Below are 24,497 nucleotides of genomic sequence, written 5' to 3' on the forward strand. Positions count from 1 at the left end.
AAGGAAGAAGTAATCCCCTCCAGGCAATGCCAAGGAGGGGTGAGCAGAGCAGGGTCTGCAAGTCGAAGCAGGCCTGTTCCATCACAGAGATCAACAAAATCTGGAGATATAAGCCTTTCAAGAGTTAAAGCTCCTGGAAATTCTTGTTGGTCTCTATGGTCCCCCAGCCTTGAATCTAGCAATTCTACTGCAGACCAACATGGTTACCCCCTGAAGCAAATCAGTAGGGGTGCTTAAGATGGTGTCCTCTAGTGGGAAGTAGGGCCAAATGATATGCAGAATTATTTCCAAGCTAGTGTGTTTAGGATTGAGGGCCTATCCGTGAGGGCAATGCAGGGTAAACAAACGGAAGTACAACAGGAGCAAAGTTTGTATTTTAGGCACTCTTCCTCATGCATTAAAAAAAGCTGCAAGTATTCTCTTTTGCTTAAAAGATGTAATTTTTCATGACAGAAAGCTCAAATCATATAATATGAAAAGACTACCCTAATTAGGAGACGCCTATTCTGTACCAGAGGGAAGTCCCAGCGATGTGTAAATATATCTGGCTTCCAACAGCTTGTTATCAGTTTTCTTGCAGCTATGCACTTGTACTAGCAAATACTTGCAAAATTAGAACTCACAGTAGTGGTATGCAAATGACATTTTCCCACCTTGTACACACACACATCACCATTAGACAGGTACTATGTAAAGTATGTACTGTAGCTAGAAATGTTTGAGGACATGCACAGCTTTGAGAATGTGTACAGAGTAAGCCAGTATCTCGAACAGAATCTCACACATGGAGAAGTTTTATACAATGTGTCCATGAAAGAAAATGGCCAGTGGACACTTACCATGAAAAGCCCTCTCAAGGGACTCTCACAATCAAGGACATATCAATCTCCAATTCTAAACATATTTATATCCTTGTAATGTTGTTCCCTCCCAGTTGAACCCTAACAGGTGACAGTGTGACAGCAGGGTCAGATGATGGCTCTTAACACTGTGTAATTAAGATGGATACATTTACACATCTATCACCAGTTCTAACATCTTTATTTGCCTCACGTTTCCCCCCTGGAATTAAATCTAAACAATTATGACCTTATAAACTTAGCTTGTTATTCCTGTTTGCATCTGTTAAAACATTTCATTATACTGTATGCTTGTATGCTAATTTGCTGTTCAGCCTCTGCCTTATATGTATGGACTGGTAAGTTTCATTCCAGTTTGCCTGAGGGAGTATGCACGCATGTGAATGCTCACAGCCTGAATAAAACCTGGTTGGTCTTAAAGGTGCCATTGGATTCTAACTTTGTCCTATTGCTTCAGACCAACATGATTGCCAACCTGGAACTATCTCTCTAAAAGCAGCAAAGGCAAGTTTGACGGCTCTCAACTCTAATGTGAAGAGTGGACTCTTTCTTAGTCTACGTCTCTTTCAAAACTTTAGTCTCTAATAGCGAGCATCCCAATCTGCCAGTGAAGTGTCAATGAAAAGGTGGACATCATGGGATTGGACTCCTAGAGGGATTCCCTTGAGGCGGTTCTCTGATACAAACCACCAAAGGAGAGACTTTATGACTCTCGGGTCAGTTTCCTCCAGTGAGGTTTGGAACAGCCATTGAAGTTCCTTATAAACCAATTTTGCAATGGCCTCATGCATAAGAGAGCATATGGGAGAACTAACCTAGAAGTCTTTGTTAGTGTTTGGCTGACTGGTATCTGTTGAACAGAAATTTCTTAATGAGGGCCAACATAAACTTGGCCCTGGGGAGGGGCAAAATATACTTTCCCTTTTAGGGAATCTAAAGAGGCCCTAATGAAGTCTGAATGAAAGTGAGGTGGGATTTTATCTCAGTTTACTATTAAAAAAAGAGAAGTGATTGAATAATGTGCAGGGCCAAGCTCAAGCTCTGACCTGCCTGTCCGGAAAAGTCATCAATGAAGAGTCAATCATCTAGATACAACCTTTTAATATCAAGTGAGTTACAACCACTGCAACATGCTTAATACTCTAGATGCCACTGTGAGCCCAAAGGGAAGCATTGCTTATTCATAGGTGGTACCTGAATAGTTGAAACTCAAGTATTTCCTACTATCCTTGTATATCAAGATATGGAAGTATGCATCCTTTAAATCTAGTTTGGCGAACCAAATGTTGGGAGTCATAAAGGACATCAGCTTCTGTACAGATAATATCCTGAACTTTGGGACATTCAAATGTTTATTCAGGGATCTTAGGTCTAAAACGGGCCTCTCATCCCAGGCTTTTTTTTGTCAATGGTGAAATATCTAGAAAAGAAACCCTTTGATTGTTTCTCAGGAGTGAGCTTTGTAGTTGCTCCTTTAGCTAACCGAGAGGAGACCTCCTGCATTAGAAATGGAGGACTGGGCTGAGAGTATTCCAGTGAAGGCAGTGATTTGAAATTTTAAAAATAACCCCTCTTTATTATAGATAACATCCAATCAACAGCATCTTGGCACCACTTATCAAGAACTTGGATAATCTATCCAAAAACAAATTGTTAGAACCTAGTCAGGCAGATGGGCCACTTCTAGAGTGCTGGTTCCTAATGGATCAGGAGGGGTTTCTTTCCCGTTGTCTACCCTGCCTAGGATTGTTGAATATAAGGAGGCCTGAAGCCCTGCTGGAGGGAGGAGAGGCTTGGTATCTGTAGTCCTGTGCACAATAGGGCCTTGATTGGGGATATCTCTGGGTATACCTGGGGCAGTGCCTTTGTTTAAAGGTGTTGAAGTAGGGGTTATGTGCCCAAGGATTTGGCTGTAAATTTGTTCATCAGAAGATGGTCTAAAATCACATCAGTTGAGTCACTGAATAGGTCTTGAACTTCCAATAGGATATCCTCTATTTTGGCTCTTATATTCAGTGGAAGGGCTGAGAAGCATAACCATGAATATCTCCATATGACAATGCCAGAGACTATTAACCAGCTATTATAATCTGTTGTTTCCCAACTTTTGTTCTTCTGCAATGCGGACCTTAGCCACGCTCTGCTTATCAACAGGCAGTGACTTGAGATCTTTAAGTAGGTCGAGTCTTCTGCCCTCATTATTGAGGGGGGATGAATGGCTTCCAGCTCTTCCCGTGGCTGATAAGACCTCTGAGACTATGGCATTTGCTTGAGGGTGGTGAAACAAGTAGTCACAGCCTTCTTCCCTGATCCTATAGAGGTTTTCCAGCTTTGACAATGCTGGTGCCAAGACCAGTTTAGCCCAGATGGCTGTATTCCTTGCAACAGTGGTAATACCACAGTGCCCAAGTTGGGGCTGTATAAAATCTTCATTATAGGGTCAGATGATTGTAGCTCCAAAGCATTAAACTCTAGACCTAGGGCTTTCGCCATTTGGATCAGTTTTTCCAAATACATCTTAAGATTCTATGTTGGTGGGAGAGCCAATAGGTCAGCGACCATATTGTTAGGAGATGGCATTGACGTGCTCTCCAAGCTGGCTTCTGAAATTTGGTAGTGCGCATTCTCAGAATTTGAACTGTGATGGGGAGAACCCACATCAGTGTGGTATTAGTCCTGCTGTTCCCATGTGGATCTTGTGGAAGATTTTAAAGGTTGCCATGGGGATGCCCACTGTGGCAGCAACAAGAATGGAAACAGGCCCCATGGATTTTGCTGAGATGGCCACTGATCTGGTGGCTGTAGATCTGGTTGCCCTTTGTCTTGTGTTTTGGGTGGGCCCATGGGAGACACCTTAAATACCTCATCTTCAGAGTAATCTGGAGACCCTGATACCCTTTTCTTGATGGTGAGGATGTCTTCAGATACAAAAATGAGTCAACATCGAGTCCCAAATGGCAAATTGTGATGCCAGAGGGACTTTGATTTTAAGATTATCAGTGTTAATGCTCAGCTCCAAGGAGAGACTGATTGTTGGGGTTGGGGAGAATTAATGACCTCAAGGAGGTAAACAACCATTCTGTGGGGATGGAGATAGTTGATTTCAAGGGAAGCTTGAATAGCACCGATGCAATGATGACTGGGCCAGACTGCAATGTGAACGTTTGGCTCTCTTTTTAGTCTTTTTAGGAGGTGGTTCCGACATTGATCTCGGAACAGAGACTTGAAATTCAGTTCTGATAATGAGGGTGTCAGTGTCAAAGACACAGAATGGGCCCTCTCACCCTTACCAGTTTGGCCCTGTCTTTCCCTGTAAGAATCTGGGACATCTGGAGCTTTCCTCCCAAAGCATGGCTTTAAGTCTTCCCCTCTCCCCTCATGTGCTTTAAGAGTAAGCATCTACAAGCTGAGCACGTGGCTGTGTTGTAACCCTCTTCCAGACATAGCAGGCATAAGGAATGATAATCGTTTCAGGCCATTTTGGCTCTGCACTCCCCTTCACTTCTTAAATAGAGCCATCCTATCACTTTGTGGGTGAAACTCTTCATTGTTCTCCATGGGAAAAAGCTCATTTTATTCCTTAAACCCCATGAAGCAGCAGCTTAGAAGCACGTCCTCTCCTCATGGCAGCAAGAAGAGAACTGCAGGAAGGAGTTCTCATCTCACCTCTCTCACATGAGCCTTTGGATAGGAAAAGGGACCTCTATAGACACAGAGGAAGGGAAGCACTCCAGAGCTTAGAAACTTCTTCAGAAAAGGCTTGGAAGCTCTTCTCTGCGGTTGGCCTGCAATCATGTAGTCCCTCGTGTGCCTGCACAGAAGCCATGACAATGAACTTAACCATGTCTTAAACAACACCATATTCCAATCAAGGCAAACTTACTATTCTTCTTAAACCCTACCTATGTGAAAAGCAGCCAAGGGCTTCAACATTTTTTTATAAAACCAAAGCACAACTGACTCTCCATATTTGCTGCGGGGGTGGAGTGGGACCGTGCCTGAAACTAAGGAACCGGACACTTTCTCAAACCAATTTAAATATCCAGACAGGTTGGACTACATGAAGCACATATAGGGAATTATTCATCTGAAAGCAGACCTACATCAAAATATCTTGGCATGGGGAAGGCCAGAGGAAGTACATTGCTGTATTTTCAAATCACAGTCTATTGTGTCACTTTAAATTCTCTCTCCTAACACACAAGAGCAGGCCCTCTTTGTACCTGGCCCTGGCTCCTACCCCCTTCCCTTCCCACCTTGTAATAGAACTATGCTGCATATCCCATAACTGTACTATGGAGCACAAATATCAACTCTCATATAGAATTCATAATTAAACAGGTATTCTGGGGATTTCCATTTTTAAAAAGCAAGCTACTAACTGACCAGGTTGTGGAAATTAAAAATATGCTAGCAGATTTTGCTAAGAGTACAGAATGTAGACTCCCAGAAAGAATATTTGTGAAGCTACATGGAGCCGTGCAAGTCAGGGAGATGCAGTGAAGAGGGGGAAAGGGGTGAAACCCAGAGCAGCGTTTGCAGCAGACACCGGAGGAGTAATTTCACTCCCTTCCCTCTCCTCCCTGAAGTGCCACAACCTGTGCAGTTATTCCTCTGTTCATGTCCCACAATTAAAGACAGGCACGAAATTACCTGCGATTTGGGCTGGTTCGTTTCGAACCAGTTCGGGAGAAAGTGCACCCATGAGGTTCATTAGGTTCAGGAAGGGTCTGCTCCTTCCCTCCAAGTCTTGGCTTCCCCAGGCAACCTGTGGCTGCAGGGCACCTGGAGAAGCCAAGGGAAGGCAGTTAAAACTACATTCCCTCCCAGGATTGGTGTCCAGCACCTGTGGGGTGCTTTAAGAACCCAAATGAGGAAGGGGAAGCTGCGAGTCACCTAGGGAAGTCGAGGCATGGAGGGTGGCCAGTTTAAACTGCCTCCCCTTAGCTTCTCCAAATGGCTGCAGGATGCCTAGGGAAGCAGAGGCATGTAGGGGAGCAGTTGAAACTAATCCCCTTTCCAGCTTCCCCAGACACTCTCTGGCCATGGGGCACCTTGTGAACCCAATCTGGAAAGGGAAGGCAGTTTGAACTGACTCTCCTTAGCTTCCGTAAGCATGCCATAGGGGCACCTAGGGAATCGGACGCATGGAGGGGGGCTTTAGACCCCTTCTCTCTAGAGTTGCTACACAACCATGGCACAATCTCTCCATTGCATCCTATGGACCCATAGGGTACAATGGAGAGATCCTGGGCTGGAGAATGGAGGGGGTGGCATTTCAATGCCTCCCCTCCCTTTTCCAGCCATGAGGCCGCTGTAGGCCGGCTGGAGAAGGGAGGGGTGGCATTTCAATGCCTCCCCCAGCCATGGGGCCGCTACAGGGCACAGACCAGCCAAACAAACCACAAAACTGTTTGGACAATCACATAAACCATGAACCAACACAAACCACCGTTTTCCCAGTTTGTGTCCATCCCTACCCACAGCCATGGCAATGATCTTTCTGGGGGTTGGAAGAGAATGCAGGAACAGAGAAGAAAATGGGGAAAGTCAGTGAACTTTGAATATATGGCAGGATACAAGTCAATATTCCGTAGGATTAAACCTGAATGTAAAATTCCACCACCTGCACCATCCCCTGTATAAAAACAGTGTAAATAAAGAGAAGCTAGCCCAATTTGAATAACTTACAACAACTGCACTATTCACCAGTGTTCCCTCTAAGCTGAGTTAGCATGAGCTAGCTCACAGATTTTTAGCCTCCAGCTCACACATTTTTGTCTTAGCTCAGGAAGGATGACCCAGGAATATACTAATTTAGGCAGTAGCTCGCAAGTTTAATGCCAGTAGCTCACAAAGTAGAATTTTTGCTCACAAGACTCTGCATCTTAGAGGGAACATTGCTATTCACTATTCTAATAGTTGGCAAATGTGACATTTTAGTGATTTTTCAGGTGCAGAGGAATAAGACTAAGACCAACGCCAATATAACTAGAGAGGAAAGAATATCATTTTGGTCGTATTAGCTTCCAATTTATAATAATTTTCTGAATGGGAAATATTTCTTTAACATGACTTCTCCGTTCATTACGTATATTATGCTCTTTGCCAGATTAAACAAACAAAACATGAGCAACTCCAGAGTATTTTGAGGGGTATTGATGGCAGTCAGTATGCGGTCAATCAGAAGTTTGCTACTGCTCTTGTTGAAGTTGGAAGTGGTGCCAAGCCTCTTGTCCAGTGCTAAGAGAGAGGCCTTCCACGGGAACCCATTCAATTTGCTGGCAAACTCAGTGCCAAGTGATAGTCTATGATCTCTCAAGAAAATAACACCCTCTTCAGGCCTTGGTGTTCTCCAAGCTCGTCAGGACATGTGTGCTTGACACTTTCCATATTCTGCCTGTGGTCTCTCTAGAGCCTATGAGTCATCTTCCATTTTCCTCCTCCTCCTCCTCTCTCTCTATCCCTCTCATTCCACCTTTAGCTTATGTGTTTGGGTTCTGCCAGTAACTCCTTTTCTGCTGTATCTTCTAGGGTTGCTTCAGCTAGGTACACACAGGTTTCACATACATACCCATAAAATACAAGCGGGCACATATTGGTTCTTAGGAGGAAAAGTTTGACCAAAGCTGGAGAACAAACTCAAGTCTTGGCCTTTTCAGGTTAGTTAATTTAACTCACTTAGTTAATTCCTCCCCCCTCCCCTTTTTCACACTCTCAGTATGTGCATTTAACCAAGTCTGCATGTTCATATACAAAGTGAATAGCACATCCACAGACCTCACATATATAAAGCACAGCCTGTAATTTTCTTCACATTTACACAACACTCTTGCTGCATAACTCTGGCACTGAATAGAGAGAGATGCAAATAATAAAGGCTTTTACCTGCCAGAAGTCTGTGACTGTAGAAGGCAGGGGGCCTTGAGCAGCGATGTACGCAGGGTTCCGGGGGTCATGGTCCATCTGAAAAGAAGGGGAGGAAAAAAACAGGTTACTCACCTGTAATTGATGATCTTCGAGTGGTCATCTGTGCAGTCACACACATGGGTTTTCCCGTCAGGACGAACCCTACCTCGGAGATTTTAAAAGCTAGCCTAGGCGTTATTTTTGGCGCGCACTCCCTTCCGTCCTGGGGAGCAGGCATCCACTGCGCATGCCTGGAACGGGAGGGAGGCGCCCCACCCAGCCAGTTTCTTTCCCCGCCGCCGATATAGTAGATGAGCGGTTGCAGAGTACCAGTGGCCAGCAGCGGGGATGGTTGGGCGGGCGTGTGTGACTGCACAGATGACCACTCGAAGATCATCAATTACAGGTGAGTAACCTGTTTATCTTCTTCGTGGTCTCTGTGCAGTCCCACACATGGGTGACTGATAAGCTGAACTGCACGGTGGTGGGTGCTGGCACTAGAGTAGGAGAGAAAAATTAATGCAATGTTAGTGCAAATCAGTCAAGCAAGTATTGGACTCCAAGGTAAGTTGGTACTTACCGGATCCAGATCGTATCTTAGTCGAAGATAGAGCGGAGTACTGCCTGTCCAAAGGAGGCATCTTGCCTAGCACGAACGTCCAGAGCGTAGTGCATAGCAAAGGTCGAGGTGGAAGACCAGGCGGCGGCAGCGCAGACGTCTTCCATGGAGACCCCTCTGGCTAAGGCAGATGATGTTGACAAAGCTCTTGTAGAGTGAGCTCGTAGTGTAGTTGGAACCGGCTGCTTTGCTAGTCTGTAACACAGCTTTATAGCAGCAACCAACCATTTCGAAAGTCTCTGAGGAGATATCTTTTGTCCTTTATTGTGCCGTCCATAGGCCACAAAGAGTCTGGAGTCCTTCCTGAATGATGCTGTTCTATCTACGTAATAGGCGAGTGCCCGTCTAACATCTAGGCAGTGTAGGGCTTCTTGGCCCTTATCCGTAGGACGTTGAAAGAAAGCGGGTAGAGTTGTGACCCTGTGGAGGTGAAACGTGGATACTACCTTAGGCAAGAAGGTAGGATCTGGTCGTAACACTACCCTATCGTGATGAAAAATGGTGTAAGGCGTGTCTGCTCTAAACGCACAAATATCGCTGGCTCTTTTAGCGGAGGTAAGTGCGACTAGCAGCGCCGTTTTCCACGAGAGGAGATGCAAAGGGATTGAAGCCATGGGTTCAAAAGGTGGTTTCATTAGCTGGCTTAATACTAGAGATAAACTCCAACTGGGGTACAGTTGTCGTGATGGTGGATGCAGGTGTAAAATTCCTTTCAAGAAGGATTTCGCAGCGGGGTGTGAGAATACAGACCGTCCTTGTATGTGAGGGTGAAAAGCTGAGATTGCTGCCAGGTGCACCTTTAAAGACGAATGAGTTAGCCCCTTTTCAGATAATGACAATGTATAGGCCAAGATTTGAGGCATAGAGGCAGACAAAGGTTTAAAGTTATGCTTGGTTGCGTAGATGGAAAATCTTTTCCATTTCATGGAATATGACTTTCTCGTTGATGGTTTTCGTGCATTTAATAGGACGTTTCTCACTCCCTCAGGGAATTCTGAGAAAGTATCCTCCAAGCTGTCAAGCGGAGTCTGTCCGGGTCGTGATGAAGAACCCTGCCGTTCTGTTGCGAGAGGAGATTCTTGGCCCGGGGGAAGTGATGGTAAGTATTGTCCGATAGGAAAAGGAGCGTTGTGAACCATGGTTGGCGAGGCCACCACGGTGTGATTAGAATACAATTTGTATTGTCCAGTTGAATTTTCTGTATTGATCGTGTTATCAGTGGAAACGGTGGGAAGAGGAAATGTAATGGACCTGTCCATCTCTGAATGAAGGCATCCCCTGCAGATTGTGGTGAGGGCGGACCTCTCATAAAAAAGAGAGCACATTGTGCATTGTCTGGTGCAGCAAACACATCTATTGATGGTGTTCCGAATTTCTGGAACACTGGTAGAAGGTATTGCCTGTGGAGTGACCACTCGTGGTCGTTGATGAGGTACCTGCTCAATGTGTCCGCTTGTGTGTTCTGGGCACCGGGGAGATGTACTGCAGTGAGATGGATCTGATGCGCGATACTCCAGTGCCAGAGGTGCATTGCTCGCTTGCAAAGACGGGTAGATGCAGTCCCTCCTTGCCTGTTTATATAGAACACAGTCGCCACGTTGTCGGACGCTATTTGAACGTGACGGCCGTGAAGAGTTGGCAGGAATGATTTCAGAGCTCTGTGGACGGCTAAGAGCTCCAGGCAGTTGATATGGAGCGACTGTTCGTATGGCGTCCATTGCCCCTGGACTGAGAGGGTGTTTAGATGGGCTCCCCAGCCCCACCTTGATGCATCTGTTGTGACTACCGCTGACGGGCTTGGTCTTAAGAATGGCATGCCTGTCAGCAAATGATTTCGAACTGTCCACCATCCCAGAGAGGGAAGGATGTTGTTTGGGACAGTTAGGAGGGTTTGTTGAGATTGGCGTTGGGGACGATATGCACGAACAAACCAGATTTGTAGGGGCCTCATACGGAGTCTTGCATGTGGTAGAACCGCCGTTGTCGCTGCCATGAGTCCTAACATGCGTTGAATGGTGAAAGCTGTCTGTTTTGGCTGTTGCATGATTTCTGTGGCTAGAGTGTGAATAGAGGCTATTCTGTCTGTTGGGAGGTACGCCCTGTGGTCCGTGGTGCAGAGGCGAGCCCCTATGAATTGAATGTCCTGTGAGGGGATTAAATTCGATTTTTGCTGGTTGACTTGGAGACCCAGGTCTGCTAAGAGTGCAAGGGTTATAGCAATGTCTTTTTCCAGTTGTGGCCTTGAAGGCCCCACAAGGAGCCAATCGTCTATGTATGGGTAAGTTGCAATTCCGCGCTGTCTGAGGTATGCAGCGACCACCGCCATACACTTTGTAAAAGTCCTGGGTGCTGTGGAGAGTCCGAACGGAAGCGCTCGAAACTGATAATGTCTGTTTCCCACGGCAAATCTCAGGAACTTTCTGTGGCCTTGATGGATTGTTAGGTGAAAATAGGCATCCTGTAAGTCTACCAGCGCCATCCAAGCATTTTGAGGGATTAGGGGCAAGATGGATTGGAGGGTGACCATCCTGAATTTTCTGTGGTGGATGAACTTGTTGAGAGCCCTGAGGTCCAAAATCGGGCGCTGACCTCCATCCCTCTTGGGGACTAGAAAGTACCGGGAGTAGAAGCCTGTCCGATGGTACTGATCTGGGACAGGTTCTATGGCCGCCTTGGCCATAAGAGTGATGATCTCTTCTTGGAGGGGAGGGGATGGAGGGGTTGTAACAAAGTGGTGTCTTGCAGGGGGAGAATGAAACTCTATTGAATAACCTCTTAAAATGATATTCAGGACCCATTTGTCTGTGGTAATTAACTTCCAGTTCTCGTAGAACGGTAGGAGTCTGGAAGTGTTGTGAGGTGGCAGAGGTGGAGAGTCAAAGAGACTGCTTGGATGCAGTTGCAGTCTTTTTAGGTTGTTGTGGTCTTTGCTGCCGCTGGTTGAAAGGCTGCTTAGACGGTGGAGCCTTACGCTTCCAGTATTCCGATTGTCGAGGGGACCTGGAGCGTTTGAATGGCATTGGCTTCCATGGTCTGGCTTTGTAGCCCTGCTGTTGCTGTTGGGTCACACCAAGTCTTTTTGCCCGTTTGCGGCTGTCGTCGACTGTGGTGAGTATGTCGTCTGTCGTGGCATTAAAAAGGCCTTGGCCGTCGAAAGGGAGATCTTCGATTTTGAATTTAATGTCGGGTTGTAGGGAAGAGGAGCGAAGCCAGGCGTGCCTTCTCAAGGCAATGGAGGCAGCCATCGCCTTGGAGGTGCATCCCACGGAGTGACGAATGGTATTTATCTGTTGTTTGGAGACTCTATTGAGCTCCTGTAATAATGTGCATGCCTGTTTTTGAGCAGGTTCTGGTAGAGCCGAGACAAGCGTGCCCAGTTGGGAGGAGAGATTGTGGGAGTAAGCAGCAAAATATGCCAAATAATTGTTGATTTTGGCGTTTGCTGTGGAGATGGAATACATCTTCCTTCCCAGTGTGTCCAATTTCCTGCCCTCCTTCTCCGGGGGTACAGGATGACGAGTCTGCTTCGATTTGGAGGAAGAGTGGACTATCATCGAGTTCGGAGCCGGGTGACTGAAAAGAAACTTCGACTCCGTAGCTTGGATCTTGTATAGGGATTCGATGCGCTTTGACGTGGGAGGAATAGATGCCGGCTTGTCCCAGGCTTCTTTAATGGCATCTAGATGCACCGGAAGCATTGGCAGAAAGGAACCGGCAGGTAGGTCCGAATGGACTAAATCGTGAACTACATCCGTGACCTTGGGCGCGTCCGATGTCAGCTTTACATTAAGAGCAGAAGCCATGTTTGCAACCAAGTCCAGATATGTTTTGGCTCCGTCGGATGGTGACAAATCTGCAGGCTTTGCAATATCTGAAGCTGGGGATCCAGGAGAGGACATTGATTGCATCGAGTCCGATGACGCGTCGGATTCGACATCGGAGTTGTCAGGTTCGGGTGCTTGCGGGTCCGGTCTGGTTGGACTCGCGTTCTTAGGTTTAGAGGTCGAAGTGGAAGGAGTCGGAGATGGCTGTTTCGTTGGCTGCTTACTCCGTTGGACGGGAGTTGCTTCCTTGGATTGGTTCCTGTGGTGATCTGCACGGTACCGAGCGTGGTGGTAACCGCAGCATTGATGGGAATCCATTGATGGAGACCTCGAGGTGTAGTAGCGTCTTCTCGGGGACATGGATGGAGACCGAGATCTCGGGTTGTAGCGATAGCGGTCCCTCCCCCTGCTAGGGGATCTCTCCGGGAAACGTGTATGATGGTACCGATGTCTCTCGATGCTCGGAGATCTGGCTGGGAATCGGTGAGTATCAAAGTAGCGATGAGCATCGTGTCTATATTGGATGGGATTCGACATATCGCGGAACGATCTGGGGTTGATGTGTTGTTGAGTCCACTGCAGCGGGTCTCGGACCTTCTCCAGCGAAGGGTCTGGTATGGATCCTTGCAAAGAAGGGGATCGGGACGGAACCGGGATAACTTCCTCCGTCTGCTGATGCGGTGAGTCCGTAAGCGGAGTGGCCGCTTCCTGGGTATCGGATCCGGGTGTGGACGGGTCACAACGTATGTCAGACTCGTGTTGTTCCGAAGGTTTGTTCGGAGCGGTAGGTTTTTTCGAGTCCTTCGGGTCGGTAGATTTTTTCGATTCTTTCGGGTCGGTAGGTTTTCTCGAATCCTTCGGGCCCTTCGGCTCGGAGTGCTTGTGTTTCTTGGTGTGCTTCCCAGTTTTCAATTTAATAGGCGCGACCGTTTGTTGTGACGTCTTCGCGCCGTCGCCGGTTTTCGCGGCATCGCCGGGCTTATGCTTGCTGGGAACAGTGGCCACTGAAGCTGCCGACCTTGCGCCGTCCCCTTGGGGAGACAGAAGGGGAGGCGACTTACTTGTAGTAGAGGATTGCGACATTTCAGGGTGAAGCACAGACTCCATAAGATGACTTCTCAGTCTAGCGGCCCTGTTTTTCCGCGCCTGTTTGCCGAATTGACGGCAATGCGCACAGGCGTCTACTTTATGGGCTTCTCCCAGGCAAAATAAACAAAGTGAATGTCCGTCCGATGTAGGGATTTTTGCCCTACAACGCGAACACCTTTTGAAGGTTATTCTACTATCCCTTCCTTCCATACGCCCGGGGGGGGAGGGGGGGTAGGGGAAGGGAGGTCTGAGGTAAAAAGCAGGAAAGATATTTTTTTCTTTTTTTTTTTTTTTTTTTTTTTGAAGAGTAATGAAGAGTATAAGAATATAAAGAGGAAAATGGAATAAAAGAGAGGAAACGACGAAGAAGCGAAGGCTAGGATCTGAGGTAAAAGAGGAGCGCAACGAGGTAAGACTATCCCGGGCGACGGTTGGAAAGAAACTGGCTGGGTGGGGCGCCTCCCTCCCGTTCCAGGCATGCGCAGTGGATGCCTGCTCCCCAGGACGGAAGGGAGTGCGCGCCAAAAATAACGCCTAGGCTAGCTTTTAAAATCTCCGAGGTAGGGTTCGTCCTGACGGGAAAACCCATGTGTGGGACTGCACAGAGACCACGAAGAAGATCCCACAATTACAGCTAGCATTCAAAGACAGCCAGGCAAGGAAGTCTACTACAGGGCAGCGGGAAAGAACATTTCCACATGCATTAGTGACATGTAGCAACCAACAAGGCATTGCCCTCATCTCCTGAAATATTTTCGGGAAAGGGAATATTTGAGTAAGAATTCCTTTTCTCAACAAAACAGGGCGAGTAGTGTAATACTAAGACAACAGAAAAGCCATGATCTATGTTCCGAATATGTAATGTGAGATCATTTAAGGAGCATTTGCTAACAAAAAGCATTTAGTCAGAGATTCTGGTCTCATAGCAACCTACAAACCACTTCAAACATTTCCCCCCTCAATACAGCGCATTAAGAATGCTGGGCACATTTAAGTATCTCTTCCATTTCCACCACAGCACTCAAGGGCACATGCATCTAAAAACAAGCCAAAGCTGGAGAACAAACTCAATCCTGGCCTTTTCTAGTTAGTTCATTTGTTTAAAATGCAGGCTTCTAACCCTCAATAGAGGAAGTTCTGTTTAAAGACCTTAATTATGACATCTATTTCAAAGAGTGACTGAGTAGAAAAAAGGGATCCTCAGAAACAAAGCCACGAAGAGTAAATAGGATTAGGTGGTTACAATGAGTGTTTTCAAACTGATGGGTGGGTTCCCTGGTCTTAAATCTTTGGCCCCATTCTCCCAATAAGGACAAGATCTGCTGATGGGAATTTAAAAACAAGAGCAACCAACAAAAACCCCATTGACTGCTACTCTTATAGCTTAGATGGAATCTTAAAAGAAAAACAAAGAGAATCAGGCCAATCTCCTGCATGAACACATCTGAATTATTTTTACAAGTGACCAGCTGAATTCCACTCCCACCCCCAACCCACACAGAAACCTGCACCTCGGCTTTACCAAAAAGCTGTGGAATAGTAGATGGCTGTATAATTAACAACACCTCAATACAGAATGAGAACAGAAGAAGGAGAGATTGGATTTATAGCCTGCCCTTCAATTGGAGTCTCAGAGTGCCTTACAGTCTCCTTTGCCTTCCTCTCCCCACAACAGAGACCCTGTGAGATAGGTGAGGCTGTATTGAGGGGGGAAATGTTTGAAGTGGTTTGTAGGTGAGGTGAGGCTGAGCAGTTCTTTGGAGAACTGCTCTTGAGAGAGAAGCTCACTCAAGAAATGTGCTGACCCAAGGTGTCACTCAGCGGGTGCATGTGGAGGAGTGGGGAGTGGTCAGAACAATCAAATAAACCATTAGAAGGGCCAGTTCTCTCGATCTGATTTTTTAACCAGAATGCAACCACAAGGACTACTGATTAGCTGGCAGTAGTGCTGGACCCAATGAGACAAGCATAAACCCAGAAAGGAAGGCTGATGGAAGTTCTGATTAGTAAATTAAATAGGATGGGGAGAATGGATTCTCCAGTGCTCCTGCAAACAAGCTAAGGGGGAGAAAGGTTAGGAAATTCAAATGTATCTTCTATAAAGTCCACCTTGGATGTGGGGTTCAAGCCTGTGGGACTCACTAATGTCAGAAATGCTCTTTATTGTTATTATTCATATATCCTCCATCAATGTGCTATACAAGACGACACATCCCTGTGATCGAAACAATCTCAAAGTCTACCATCACTTTATTCGTAAGAGCCCCAATACAATTCTTCACCCTGGAGCCCATTTCAGAACTTTGGAGATTACTGTCTAGAAACTTCTTGGCACTCATTACAATGCTCAAGATCTAGAGAGTCATTTTATGCTTCTGGCATGCCCAGTGGGGTTTTCTTTTTATTGCTTTGATCATCAAAACTCCATCCTGCATCACAAACTTCTTTAGAAAAACCTCGGTTTCAAAAGCAGCTTGCTATACAATGTACATGTGGGTGCACAGTGTGTGTGTTTGTGTGTGTGTACTGTTGGGTGGGGGGAATTCCCAAAGTCTTTGAATCTTGGCCACTACTTATTTCAGTTGATTAAAAAAACTAGGAAACCACAACAAAACCCAACACCTGATGCAACCCTCGGTAATATTACAAAAAAGAGTGCAACTGTGCTGTGGGCTTCCTACTGGCAATCATTTAATCACTTTCAACTCCAGTTTTATTATATGCACATTGGGATAATCCAATTCCTTACCTGCCCCTATCAGGCCTCCTCCTAAGCCCCTCCCCTTTTGTGGTCAAGTCACAGATGACTTATGGCAACCCAGCAGGGATTTCAAGGCAAGAGATTTTCAGAGGTGAGTTGCCACTGCCTGCATCTCTGTAGTGATTCTGGTAACTTCTGGTTATCCTTCCATCCAAATACTAACTCTGCTTAGCTTCGGAGGGTTGACTTTGCTTAGCTTCTGAGATTGGCTAGCCAAGTCAGTGCTTTAGCCCATCTACTTTCATCTTTTCCCTCCCCAATCACATGCTGAAATGGATGGATGCGTGTGATGCAGAGGTGTCAATGGCAGCATACAGCCGTAGCTGAAGGGTATGGGAGGTCTTGCCTCACATTGGAAGGCCAGGCTAGAGACCCTGTAAGGAGAATTACTTATTTAGGAAATTTCTGTGACTCCTCATCCAAGTCCTATTTGGTGTGGCTTACAATTAAAATAATAAGTTAACAGTGTAAAAGCAACAGGCCATTAAAACAGAACATCCAACAACCATTATTTCAATTTTAGATACAATAATTCATCATACTGAAAACTGTTCTTGCAGTTCACCACTTCAGGCTGCAAGTGATGAACTGAAAGTAAATAAACACACCTAGAAAATTAGTTTGATAGGACCACGGTCTACTGCAACATTAATTGCCTTGTCTTACCTTCACTGCACTGTCTTCTAACTTTGTAATCAACTCATTGCATTGGTCATGGCACCTTAGTTTTCTCCTTGCACTGTTTCCTAGTTTCTGGAACCCTAGTTCTATTTCATTTTAACAAAAACGTTTTGTGATCTGCCATGAGCCTCACTGAGAAAGGTGGGCTATAAATGAAGTAAATAAACAGGCTAGAGTACACAAGCTAGTTTGCACAAAGCACTGCTCTCATGGCAAAAGTGTTGGGACTATATAGCCTTTTGTGTCTTCCTATCAATCCACACGTATCTGTTCTTTACAAAAAGCCAAGATAAATGGTGATACGTCAAAAGTATTAACCAAAATAAAAGAGCTAAACTTTGTTGTAAAACCCCCCAAAAACCAACAGACAAACTGTGGGTGTACAATAGAAGAGAAGAGGCAGAACAGAATCAGCAATGAGGTAAGTGGTACTGTCAGTAAAGAAATACTTCTAAACGCTCCACAATTTGATAAATCAGGAAGAGGCTTTTGGCCGTATAATACAAATCAACTGCTGTCAGAAAGCTACTGCTAGGAGCCGCTGCAGACATCATAATGAGGAAAGACTGGTCAAATGTGTCATCAAGTTAACAATAACTCAGACATTCACAATTATTACATTCTGTTGCACAGAAAGCTGCTGTGGAGAGGGCGTACGCAGGTTAGGACTGCTACCATGCAAAGTAGTAACCGGGTCACTTTCTGTTTGTATGTATTACACCATTTCAGCGAATGCAAATTTAAAAATTGCCTGTTGTCTACTGCTGACTCTGAGCAAAACAAACAGGGGAAAGGTTATCAGACTTGCTTAGAAACTGGCAGCGCCTGGTGTGCGTATGTTCTCTGAGGAAATCCAAGATAACAGAAAGCTTCCTTTTGTGTTAATAAGCGAGCTTGCAGACTCCTGCCAAGATTAAAGTAATTGAAAAAAAAAAGACTAATGGACGCCTTTATTAATTTCCACACTGTAAAATTCCAGAGTCTAAATATACTTGGGAGGATTTGGAGATGTAAACTTTCAACAATTGGCATAACCCAGTTCAGTAGAAAGGATCTAAATGGATGGGCAGCCCAATCTTATTAAGTTCTTTTTGATCTCCCAGCACAAGAAGTAACTTGTACAACGGCAGCTACAATGGTACCAGACACTCGGCAAATCTGTTCAGCTCTGTTGCATTTGGTACTAAGTGTTCATTTATAATAATAATAAAATTTTATTTATATCCCGCCCTCCTCGCCTAGGCAGGCTCAGGGTGGCTAACAGCATTCATAAACATACAATGCAATAAATATAGAACTTTAAAATTAACATTATTTAAAAACCAGTCAGTACATAATTAAATTTAACTTAATCTGACAGTGGCAATGGTATTTCCGACGCTATTTCTGTCAGTTTACATAGTAACACAGGTCCTTAGACAGAACCATATTGGCGGGTCCCTTTGTTAAACAACCATAACTCAGCAGTCCATGTACGCCAGCTTGAAGAGGGTGGTCTTGCAGGCCCTGCGGAACTGATCAAGGCTCCACAGGGCCCGCACCTCCTCCGGGAGCTGATTCCATAGGGATGGGGCCACAATTGAAAAGGCCCGTGCACGAGTGTTCTGAAGTTTAGCCTCTTTCGGCCCAGGGATGGCAAACATACACTTTCGACTCTCGATACAGGCTGCAGTGAGAACCTCTCAGCCCTCTTCAGTGTCCCTGGGATGCTACGTTGTGAGCAGTACCCATTTTCTTCTACATCTACTCTGGCCAGCACCACACTAAGAGTCATCTAGATTTGTCATTATGGTGTCAGTAACTTTCCTACCCAAGCCTCATCCAGCAAACTAGCTCTCTAACATGATCCTCCTGTCTGTGGTCCACCAGGGCAGACAGGTAAGCAAACAATTACAAGCATAGCCAGCTTCAAGAGGGGGTTAGATACAAATATGGAGCAGAGGTCCATCAGTGGCTATTAGCCACAGTGTGTATGTGTGTATATATATATAAATTTTTTGGCCACTGTGTGACACAGAGTGTTGGACTGGATGGGCCATTGGCCTGATCCAACATGGCTTCTCTTATGTTCTTAAACAAGACAGATAGGGAAATAATGCAGGAGTATGCTCAGGAGAGAAGTCCACAGGTAGTACAAGGCAAGTAGGATCAAAACATACACACAATGAGTGTGTTCAGGGAAGCAGTCAAAAAGTTCTACCCAAGACCTCTGAGCGAGCCTACCATCAGTCTCTTTCTGTTGAAATAAAAACTGGTATTGGACCTATCTGGCCACAGAGGCAAGCACAATATATGCACTATCCTGACCCTGGAGAAAGGACAAATGAGACAGAGCCCAAAGAGGCCCAGACATGGGTCTTAATAGTACTTAATAGAAACATGGGTCTTAATAGTACTTCATCCCAGGTCAGTGCATAAGAGCTAATGGGCAAGAATAAGAGGTTTTGGGCAAGCAAAATGCAGTGGCACCAACATCTGAAGCCCCAGATTTAAGATCAGGTCCCAGTGCTGGCTGGGCCCTCATACTGGTGATGCAGCAAATCCTACAGCCAATTTTTGTAAATCACAGCAAATAGTCACTTCACTCATATTTGGTTGAACCAGTGTTGGAATCTCAGTCAAAGTTTAGTGTACATATTTTGATTACTTATGAATGGACTGTTGAACCACTGCCAAGACCTTCTCAGAGGACAGGAACAGTAAAGAAAACATCACTAAAGTGAGATAAACAGGAAGTCATTTTAGAGAATCTCCAGGAATTTGCTCACTAGAAAAACTATCAACCATTTTCTGGTTTAATGAAGCCTGGATGTTTAGGCCATATTTTAAAAATAAAAATTGAGTAAGCCTGGCTATTTATATTACACAAAAATTTGTAGTTGTGAATTGTGAAGTATAATCAATTGAATGATTGAAAAAAAGTATAATTGTGCCAAGACAGGATTATCATTATATTCTGCTATATAGCCGCTACAATGACAAAAGTAACATCCAATCACTAATTCTGTGGATCCACATGGTAATAAATGGGATCAGGGATCACTAGAACCAAAGTATAACCAACAGTTCAAATTTTGCTTACTGTTACTGCATTAGGAAAAAGAACAAAAAAAATCTGTATTGTTCCAGCTTATTGGAAAAGAACCCCTGCAGGGGATCAGATCCAAATCCAACATGTTTTAATAGCAATTCATCTAAGCTTCCTTCACCCCCTCTAATTAAAGTTGATTGACAATTTCTTAGAGTGGAGAATACAACACTGAATACAAATATATGGTTATAAGTATAACTAGTCCTGAATTTTAAAAATATGTCACTTTATGCATTTTTATGTTTCCACCAACTTAATATTAATCACATTTTTATTTTTAGGGGCTGTTACTTTGCCTCTTCATTTTAATGCATTTCATGAATGCTTTTACACTGAAATAATATCACCTTTACTTTTAAAATTCTACTTACAATAGGGATAAAATTGGTTATAACATTTCATTAAGGATAAGGGAAGGAACTGAAGGTTGCTAAACATTATGTCATTCCTCATGATGAAACTGTATGCAAAACCATCTGTGCTATGTGATCCAACAAATTATTTCTAATATTTTCTTCCAGTTATTGTACAGAAGCAAGGTTAGGTTCAGATTTTTTAATGTAGGTAATTCTCCCTTTTGGAACACCAGTGACTCTAATGGCTAAGTACTGGCCAAGTGTACCCTTAGATACACTTTTACATTTTTCCTGACTGGGTGTGTATTTACTTTAAAGATGTATTTACACACTTAATGGAAAGTCAACATTTATCCATCTCTGTCAAGGTTAGTTTTCTTTAAAACTACTGGCAAGCCCAAAGAGAGTTTTGCTTCTACACTACCAGGGCTTATCATTTTAAGATGTACAACTTCTAAGGAGCAAGGATGGCCGGTCACAAAAAGCAACCCCAGCAGGTACAACACTACTTAGTCATCACTTTCACTCCTCTATTTAAAATAAAAGTGACACAGGAGACAGAACAATAATTGGCCCCTGTCGTTACTTTTAATAATAGACTAAATTTTTACATCCCTTTTTAAAAAATTATAATGGAATGAAAGAATGAAATCTGGTTTTGAATGTCATTATGAATTTCAGGCTCTATTTTCAGTGATAAAATTTGTATGCTGTGTTTGAGCAAACTGTCATGTTAATCACATTCCTCAGTCTGGCAGCTTCAATAATAAGCACGCTGATGGGTAGTTGGGCTTTTTTTTAATGCAGTTGATGGGTTCCCCTTCCCTCCACCTTTTCCAACACCCTAAGAGGAAAAACAGAATTCCCATTTACTTTCATGACCTCTGATTTAAAAGCAAAGATTGCACATTATTTACTACTGGATGATTTCCCTGAAATTTAATGAGGACTAAGTACAAATATGACAGATGTAATTATCACAGTTTTATTCTGCACAGTCAGGGTCTCCTTGTGCTGTAATTGCAAGCTTTTCATTGAACTCCTGGCAGCAGAGTTATTACCATACTATTTTAACGTTATTTGGGGGATAAGAAAGAAGACCTTCCAGCTCAGTTTTATTCCAAGGAATTTCAAAGCGTTCCTTCTGCCCAGATCTGTGACAGAACAACAATTTTTTAAAAATTTGATCAGATCCCCTTGCAGACTTCATTACATGCCATTTTGCAGTACACAAAGGCTAGCCCCCCTGGATTCTCATAACGTACTGGGAGGGATGGGAAAGTTGTAGGGGTGGTGGGGGGAATGGTTAAGTAGTTTTGAGAAAGGAGTATGTGGGCAGGTGGCCAACTCATTGTCTAGTGTGAAGAAGGACTTTTCCCTAGCATGTATTGCTTTACTCATTTAGACTCAAACTAAGGCTGAGTGAGCCTCAGCTGGAGGCTGGACCACTGACCCTGAAGCTGGAAATACACAGCTATAAGCACACCCTTGGAAGCCTCCCTTTCCGAGGCCAGAATGTAATTGCTTTATACTACTCTCTGCCATCATCAGGCAAACTCACAAGCCGAGGGGTGAATAAAACTTTCTAGTCCAATTCATACTTTATAGCTCTAGTGTTATTAATTCTCCACTTGGAATTCATGGCAATTTTCACTTCACATCCAAGCACCGTAAGGCTCAGATCCACCAAATATGTCATTTTATTGGTGTGATAATTACTGGAGGCTGCTTAAATTGAACAGCAACATCTTTATTTTTGAAGAGTAGCTGATATGATTTTTGCAGGCATGAATAAAAGGGGGGGGGAGAAATAACAGTGTATTTCAAATCTCATATAAGAATCCACACATCTGCTATGTTTAGCTGGCCAATTTCCCCCCAACTATGAACATTAAAAGGACACGTTTTTATCCCTTTAATCGGAAAGTTAATAGCTGCAAGGCTTCTATTGTGGACTTAGGAATTGTCACTGCATCACATTTACAAAATTATGAAAGCTGTTAAAATGCTTTAAATGTCTTTGAGAACATGCCAAAAATCCTGGAACTGAAGAGCTAATTCCCTCCCCCGCATTTAAGATGTGATCAGAACACCAGGGTTGGATGTATGGAATCCTTCTTCTCTCCCCCTCAAAGTATGCTATCTTATTGGGAGCAATTGCCAAGAAATGGGATAGAACCACCATGCTCAGTAAGACTTCAAATCAAGATGAAATCATTGCTTGAACATACCCAGTTTAATTATTTGCTGGATACTATAATTTTTATCCAGGTCCAAAAAAAAGGGGCTGGAGCAAGCCTCTGGAGGGCTCCTATCAGGCCCATGAGCAACTCACTGTTGTCTGCTTCCTTCTCCCTCTCTTGCTTCCTTCTGCATCATAGCCTGCTTTGCCAGGCTTAAGAACATAAGAAAAGCCATGTTGGATCAAGCTTGCTCAATCAAGCTACAGAGCACAGCTTCTATTTTCTCCATTGGCTGACCAGCACATGAAGCAACTTATGTACAAAAGCTCGCAATGCCCAGTCATTTCATATTTTCCTCTGGGTCTTAGGCTCAAAGCACTGACCATGAGATTTCTGTAATGAATGTCAGTAAATTGAAAGTAGGTTTGCAACTTACAGATGCACACCTGAACAGCATACTCAAGATTGCTACAGCACAGTGTCTCCAGATTTTGATGCAATAATTCAAAGCAAGAGGTGTCAGTTATAACAAAATATTGCAAGACTGCTAATCTTTTAAGCTTCTTTTAAGTTTTCAAAAAATCTGTGTTTGTCTGTATCCTTTAAAAAGTTTACATCTCTGCTACCTGGTATTACATTTTAAGACACATATGGTCCAGCCCAACAAGGTCTCATTTATGTCAGATCCATCCCTGATAACAAATGAGTTCAACACCTCCCAGATGAAAGTATCTGAACAACCCAATGCAATTTTTTAGCAGGACTGGAGTTGTTCCTTGCAGGATTTATCAGTTTGATTTCTGTCTTTCTAGGCCACCATTTTGTCATGAAATATATAATTACTACCCATTTGGTGTAAGCAATCCAAGTTTTCACTACATACTTCTATTGAGGATGTACTACATTTCCCCTAATGTTTTTGGGGAAAGTGATTCTTCCCATAGCTAAAAGGAAAATGATGCCCCAGTGAGAATAGTCATACTTAGCCTAGTGATTAACCAAAATCTCAACACTTTTTACAGGATTCTTGTTACCTCTAGCTTTCCTATCAGAGACAGGAATATAACTTAAATGGCAGACCGCAGGTCAAAAAAGTCACAGGAAGAAAAATAAGTGCTGGCTGTCACCCTGGCAACACACAGTAATTTTAGGATCAGTACTTAATACCTAAAGTAACAAGGCTCTGTAGCAATCAAAAATAGTTTTGAAGGAAAAGGTGAACTATTTTTAACTTGCTCTACTGGTTACCATACTCTACTGGTATGGGTATTACATATATGTGCAAGACTGATCACCCACAAAAATATTTTCCTCAGCAAATGCTTCTTAACAGCATAGGACTATAATGAAACAAAGCTGCACAGAGATATGCAAAACACAACTACCATGCAAGAAACTTGAACCAGAATTAACCTTTTACTTCACAGGAGGGAAAGTAGTTTGGTTTTTATTCTATACTCACAATTGGACTTGCGTTGACGTAATCTGAATTGTCATGGCTGTTTTCAGTTTTCAAATATATCCTGCAATGGTCGTCTGCAAAAGAAAAGAAGCACATTTATATGCATACGTGCACACATGAAAGGGAATCTTTCAATTAGTTTTTCCAACAGGAAGAAACCCCACCAAGATACTTTGCCCCTTAGTCCCCTACTCCCAGACTTTTAGGGAATGTGTGCATTCAATCTGTTGCTAGAGATACACTTAACTGACAACTTCGTGCATCTTCAATTGGATGCTTACATTTTTTTTGCTTCTTCCTCCCTGAAGGCCAAGGGTGCACCACTTTAAATCTGCATACCAACTCAGAATTTCACACAGAACGCTTACAAGACAAAGCCTGAAAGATCAGGACAAGAAATAAACACACACCTCCATTTTTAAAAGACATCCAGTCTGATAAAGCAGTTTGAAGAAACTGAAGCTTGCACACCCTTTATGTTAATTTTGGTCAGTCCTAATAAGAGGTGTTACAAGACTTATTTTTGAACTTAAAAAAAACGCACTCTGAAAGACAGTTCAAATAATGACACAAGTAAAAATTCTCACTACACCAACCCACCTCCAAGTTTTTTTAAAGCACTACAGCATAAAGTTGTTTTGTTATCAAGAACTGAAAAGGAA

At 43.9% G+C, this 24,497-nt stretch overlaps 1 protein-coding gene across 1 annotated transcript in view; it reads right to left on the reverse strand.

The window, feature by feature from the left end:
• PTPRN2 (protein tyrosine phosphatase receptor type N2) overlaps positions 1 to 24,497 on the reverse strand; it is a 961,700-nt gene that overhangs the window by 62,051 nt on the left and 875,152 nt on the right. The window contains exons 16-17 of the mRNA XM_060248066.1: positions 23,836 to 23,909; positions 7,749 to 7,826 (exon numbers count right to left, since the gene is read on the reverse strand). Coding sequence (XP_060104049.1) covers positions 7,749 to 7,826; positions 23,836 to 23,909 — 152 coding nt within the window. The remainder of the gene's footprint in view (positions 1 to 7,748; positions 7,827 to 23,835; positions 23,910 to 24,497) is intronic.

Source organism: Heteronotia binoei, chromosome 10 (assembly GCF_032191835.1).
Source record: "Heteronotia binoei isolate CCM8104 ecotype False Entrance Well chromosome 10, APGP_CSIRO_Hbin_v1, whole genome shotgun sequence".
Classification (NCBI taxonomy): domain Eukaryota; kingdom Metazoa; phylum Chordata; class Lepidosauria; order Squamata; family Gekkonidae; genus Heteronotia; species Heteronotia binoei.